Genomic DNA, 6,000 nt, shown 5'->3' on the forward strand with positions numbered 1-6,000 from the left:
TAACTGTTATTTCTACAGTTAGAAGCCGATACAAGCAGATGATCCAATTCAATACGCAACCCAAGATTCCACAATAGCAGCTCTTTAAAATAACAATTGTAAAATGTATTTATAAAATACTTACTTTCAGTCGCGTAAGATTTCCATCTCGAGCAGCATTGAAAACGACTGTTTTGAAATCCATGATGGTTCTCTTTGCTTCGTAAAAAAACTCACAAAACCAGAATATCACTTTAGGAACAGCACTTTCTTCTGAATATAATCATTGAAAATACACTGTATCACGATAAAACAAAGCAACCAGTCAGTTTATTTCAAAACACTTCGACACCGCAAGCCCAGTCGCTCAACAAACAGCTGCAGCGCGACGACGATCTGCCAATTCTGCCATCATTAAAAAATAACCACAGACAATGTAGAAACATTTGCTTTTTTTGGTAGCAAAGTTGGGATACAAATCTTTTTGCCCTTATCTGATCACTAATCATCAAATCAAATCAAAATCAATCAAAATAACTATGAATATGAAATAAAAATAGTGAAGAGATATCACTCCTTCGTGTTTTATTATATATTAACCGTATTTAATTATAATCATAAAACATATTCAAACTAGCGTATTCTAGTCTAGGGCCGAATTAAAAATTGAGATGTGAATATTTCCATTTGTTTGGAAGTCGATTCTTTTATTGTCGAAGTCGATACCGGTACGGTATGGATTTTACCATGTCGTTTTAGTATTTTATCAATTATCATACAGGTTAAAATGTAACACATTGACTGTAAGATTCAGTTAATATCTGACGGAAAATTCGTCGACCGTTTCGTAAATGCATAATCGACGCATCGATGGATCATCGGTTTGGTGTGGATGATTAAATGCTTTACTATATATTTGGTTACGTAAAACTGATTAATTATTGTAAGGATCTAAAAATATATTTACAACTGTCCACGAATCATTATCAAAGAATTTATTCTCGTAGACTAGGAATTGCTGGGATATACTTCTTTTATCCAGTTCGAATAATTCGGTAATTAGATACAATGATCAGTGTTGCCAACTTAGTGGATTTTCCACTAATACTGGTGGTTTAAGTCCCCTATTTAGTGGCGAAATGTTGAAAGTACTGCGGGTCAAGTAGCGAAATGTAAGTTTTGTGGTACAACTTTAAGGAGTTACTATGGAGATTTGAAGTCTCACGGAATGTCAAAAAAGCATCTACAAAACAAAAAGGTGAACGACTACTATATAATTATATTAAGTACTCATTCATTGGTCAAATGCGTAACTAAACAATTTGTGAAACTACTACGCCGATATAATTTGTGAAGGATTCGGATCGGGTCGGATGAATTGCTAAACAGATGTAATGCTTTGTCTGTTTTAATTTTCTATCGTTGCCGAGTTACATCTTTGGATGATTAAATTGTTTTAGGTTACAATAAAATATAAACAATATTTTTTTAGTGGTGAATTTGGTGATTTTAAGTGTGGGATAAATTTTTGTTAGTGGTTTTCTGGTGGTTTTAAAAGTTGACTCTGGTGGTAAGCTTCTACAACTGTTGGCAACACTGACAATGATTAAGAATTCAGTAAATAAATCACGATCATCAGTCACATTTAAATGTATCCGTGAAACTGTATATGGTTCAGTTTAAGATATTTCTATTTCAAGTTTATGTACATATTTACATGACGTAAAAAAAACCTTATTTATACATATATACAACTAAAAACAATTATAAAATGGCATCAAAAAACTCCTCATCGCTGCCCACCGGGAGTGTACCCAAGAGGCTGGCAGCATTGCCACGTTCGATGGCAATGCTTAATTTTTGACCAAAATAAAACCAGCCTTTGGGTCACTTGAAGTGTCAGCAAGTCGCTTTGCCAGATCTTTAAAAAGCAGATGAGCACTTGGTGGGTTTCAACCCCAAACGGCTCAAAGGTATAGTTACCAACCAGGGTGCTATATTTGCGCCGTTTGAGGTTCTCCGCAGCCGCAGCAGCGGAACCAGCACATCGCGCCGAGCTAGGAAGGTGGGATGGTGCAAGAGTATCGACACAGGTCGCGTCCCATACTAAAGACCTACCCATCTTCCACGGGAACAACGACATACCGTCTGGTCTCTTGCCATCGTCGCGTGCCATACCACTGGGTTTAAGAGGGCTATCACAAATTTTCGCGAATTTAAACGTTTTATACGAGTTTTGATGCTTTGGATATAGTCACAATAAAAAAACAAAAATAAGATTCAGAAAGTTTGATCATTTATCTTGAAAGTGTATTAAATAAATATTTTAATTTGTCCACGTATATCAGTAAAATATTTGTCTCTGCAAAGGATGTTTCATAAAATGTTGCTTTTGGGTATCTTTTGATGCTTCGGTACTCCGAGGATATAGCAATATAACCATTTATAAAAATGTTCAAGATACAACTATATCTTGTACTTGGAAGTGCTTAAATCAATTTGTTACAATTCATACAGTATTACACCAAAAATAATTCTATAAAACTGAGAGTTACTGACAATTTTCCGTACGAAACTATATTTTTTATCTATGAAAGTATAATCCAAATTCAAATAAAAAACATTTAATAATTAAGGTGGTATTGTTATAAAGCTTGAAAAAAAAAATTGGTCTATTTAAAAGTAAAACAATATTTTAAAATAATTTTTGTTTGCAATGCAAAAATCAATATAAATCTTGTGACGCGCGGTGTTCAACTTTAGTCAGCGCCAGGCAGTGATGCCAGATGGGGGGGATTCCCCCCAAATTTGGGGGTATTTTCAGGCCTTGGGGGCAATTTCGGGGGGACAAATCCTTTGGGGGTTTATGCGGAGGGAACTAAAACAGGCTTGGGGGGAATTGGGGTTTTTTGAAAAACATTAAAATCTTTTTTTTTTTTCTGTACGCGATTAAAGGCGCTTATTACATAATCTGCACACATCCACGCACACTCACACACTCAAACACGCACAACGATGTGTAGGCTGGTACGAGTACGAACGAACATCGATGATAGCCGAGCGGTGCCGAAGCGAAGTTGTCATTGTCACTGTCACGCAGCGCAGCGCGCAGCCGCAGTCAGTCGTTTGTTCGGGACTTCGGGTCGGACAAACAGGTTTATTTATACCGCCAATTGCTGAGTGTGTGCTATATTATTAAATTGTAAATCTTAAAAACTGAGTGAAGATCATGGAAAAGACCAAACCAAAATATGTAAGAAGATATAGAAAGGAGTGGGAACAGGACCCAACATTTAAAGGTTCGTAATTCTGAAGTAACTTCATTAAAGTGTAGTGATTATAACCTAAATGAAGTAATGTCTCATAAAAGAATTTTATGTTTGTAGCTCTGAATGAGTTACCACTTGGACCAGCCGTTTAAACATCAAGTAGATATATGAATATTTCAAAAGGAGGTATAAATGTAATAAGGTATAAGTAGGTATAATATTCATTAACCTGGGTTCGGTTTGCTTTTACTAAAATTAAGGTGTGATTACAATATTATATATGTGGCATGCTAGCATGGCATTATTAATTTCAAAATCCCTTTCTTATGTTTTTGAGGGTTTTGGTTGGCGTGAGTTCAGCTTACAGTGTAAATGTGATTGGTTCGGTTTGGTTATGAAATGCTACTTTGAGAAGTGAGGTGTTCGTAAACGGGCGTTTTTTTTTTATGAATTAATCTCTCGTTTACTCGTTCTGAAATAGCACCCCTTGTACGTGCATGATTTGAATGTTATCAAACCTGTATTGCCATCTTATATTTTTTCCCAATTTTCAGGGTGGCTGACAGTTTGCATCGGTGACGATACAAAAGCGTGGTGCAAGGCCTGTAAGTGCACATTGATGTCTCATAAAAAGGATTTAGTAGAACATTCCAAAACTAAAAAACATGACCAATGTTTAAAACGATCTAATATAGTTGGTCAGTCAAGTAAAATGTCAAATTTTTTTGAAAAGCCCTTGAAAGAGCCAAGAAAAAGAGCAGAATTAAAAATTGCTGCATATGTTGCTGAACATTCAAGTATTAAATCTGTGGATCATCTAGGTATACTGATTAAAGATTTAGATCCAGCTGCTCCAGTTTTGAAAGATTTGAAGTTACACAGGTCAAAATGCACTGCTTTAATTAGAAATGTTATTTCTCCTTGTTTCTTGGAAGAATTATTGGAAGAAGTTGGAGACAATCATTACTCAATGATCATTGATGAAACAACTACTATTGACACGAAAAAAGTAATGTGTGTGATTATAAGATTTTTCAGTGAAAAACAGAATAAAATTATTACTCAGTTTTACAGATTGATTGAAATAGAATCTGCAGATGCAACTTCATTAACTGATAAGTTTAAAGCGCAACTGACTGCTGATGGCCTAAACACAGGAAAACTTTTGGGTATAGGAGTCGATGGTGCTAATGTCATGGTTGGTGAACATCACTCGTTTTCCTCTATTTTGAAAGAAGGAAACCCTGATCTGATAACTATTAAGTGCGTTTGTCATTCATTACATTTGGCGGCTGAAAATGCATTCAAAACGCTCCCCCGGTTTCTTGATTTTCTCATTAAAGAATGCCATAACTGGTTTTCAAACAGTACGAAAAGACAGACTGAATACAAGCAAATATATGAATTACTGTACGATGGAAAAACACCATTAAAAATAAACAAACTAGCTGGCACTAGATGGTTATCTAGATATGAGGCACTCATTAAAATTTTAGACCAATGGGATGGATTAAAACTACACTTTGACATGGCCAAATCTAGAGAAAGGTGTTATACTGCGGATCAATTGAGCAACATCCTCAAAAGTAAGGCAAATTTGTTATACATGACTTTTCTCGGGACTTACCTCAAATATATTACCATGACAAATAAAATGTTTCAAGCCACTGATGCAGACCCTCTGAAGTTGCTTGAAGAAGTTAATAATTTATTATTAACCTATTTAACAATTTTAATACCTCCAGCGCAACTGGAAAAGGCGGACAAACATAGTTTATGTAACTATGATTTTGAAAAGTACATAATGGACTCATCATATATGAATTTCGGGTATTCATTTAACGAAAAGTCAGAAGGTATAAGAGAACATGAATTGAAAGATATAAAACAGCGCTGCAAGGAGTTTCTTATAGAAATCTGTAAACAAATACAGAAGAGATTACCAAATAATATGAAGACGTTAGAAAATTTGAAGTTACTGAGTCCGAAAAATGCGACGTCTCAAATCAAACCGGACATAACCAATTTAGCAAAATCTTTTAAAACCGTCTGTAATGATGTCGACTCCTTGCTACAGGAATGGAACGCCTTACACAGAACTACCTGGGAATCGACAAAAACTACTGAGGAATTCTGGGTGGAAGTGTACAATTTTAAAAATGCTGTGGGTGAGAGAACCTACGGAAATGTTAGCAAATTGGCATTAGCCATTTTATCATTACCTTTCTCCAACGCAGTGGTGGAAAGAGCCTTTTCTCAAGTGACTATCATTAAAGATAAATTGAGAAATCGATTGGCCACCGCCACTGCGGAATCAATCTTAAGAATAAGATATACAATGATAAAAGGCTGTATAAGTTTTAATCCCACTGTCAAGATGCTACAGAGATTCAACTCTGAAAAAATGTATGGCACTGATGAAGCATGTGGAGATACAGAAACAGATGCATTAATGGAAGCAATTTCTGAAATTTAAATGTTTTGCCTATTTTTGTGTTTTTTCTTTACAAATAAAATAATTTTCCAACAGTGGGGGATTTTTCTTAAAATATCCTAATTTTGGGGGGATTTTGAAAAAGGTTTGGGGAGAATTTATAATATTCATCTGGCAACACTGGCGCCAGGCGCTTACCGAGGAGGGACGTATCGCTCGCTGTTGCGCCGCGTAAACTCGCCGGAGTTCGAAAAATATAGCGCAACCTACGCATCTAACGCGTTTTGATACTAGTGAGTTTTATTTTATTTATTAGTT

General features: G+C 35.5%; 2 protein-coding genes across 7 annotated transcripts in view; one reads left to right on the forward strand and one right to left on the reverse strand.

Annotated features, from left to right (window-relative positions):
* The window catches only part of LOC110370423 (protein fem-1 homolog CG6966), a 64,900-nt gene extending 64,498 nt beyond the window's left edge, over positions 1 to 402 (reverse strand). The window contains exon 1 of one of the 2 annotated variants that reach the window (XM_064038834.1): positions 125 to 402. In XM_064038834.1, coding sequence (XP_063894904.1) covers positions 125 to 184 — 60 coding nt within the window. In that variant the 5' untranslated portion in view covers positions 185 to 402. The remainder of the gene's footprint in view (positions 1 to 124) is intronic. The other variant, XM_049846670.2, reaches the window with a different exon arrangement.
* A 2,386-nt stretch (positions 403 to 2,788) lies between these two features.
* Positions 2,789 to 5,777, forward strand: LOC135118026 (uncharacterized). 5 transcript variants are annotated; one of them, XM_064038884.1, is made up of 3 exons: positions 2,789 to 3,278; positions 3,366 to 3,434; positions 3,803 to 5,777. In XM_064038884.1, the coding sequence occupies exons 2-3, from the start codon at positions 3,416 to 3,418 to the stop codon at positions 5,722 to 5,724; spliced, it is 1,941 nt and encodes a 646-aa protein (XP_063894954.1). In that variant the 5' UTR covers positions 2,789 to 3,278; positions 3,366 to 3,415; the 3' UTR covers positions 5,725 to 5,777. The 5 variants fall into 5 exon arrangements, with proteins under 5 accessions (XP_063894954.1, XP_063894956.1, XP_063894955.1 ...); XM_064038886.1 differs by having other exon boundaries at positions 2,790 to 3,278; positions 3,366 to 3,460; XM_064038885.1 differs by having other exon boundaries at positions 2,790 to 3,278; positions 3,366 to 3,456.
* The last annotated feature ends 223 nt before the right edge of the window (positions 5,778 to 6,000 follow it).

The sequence above is a fragment of the Helicoverpa armigera genome, chromosome 17 (assembly GCF_030705265.1).
Source record: "Helicoverpa armigera isolate CAAS_96S chromosome 17, ASM3070526v1, whole genome shotgun sequence".
NCBI lineage: Eukaryota > Metazoa > Arthropoda > Insecta > Lepidoptera > Noctuidae > Helicoverpa > Helicoverpa armigera.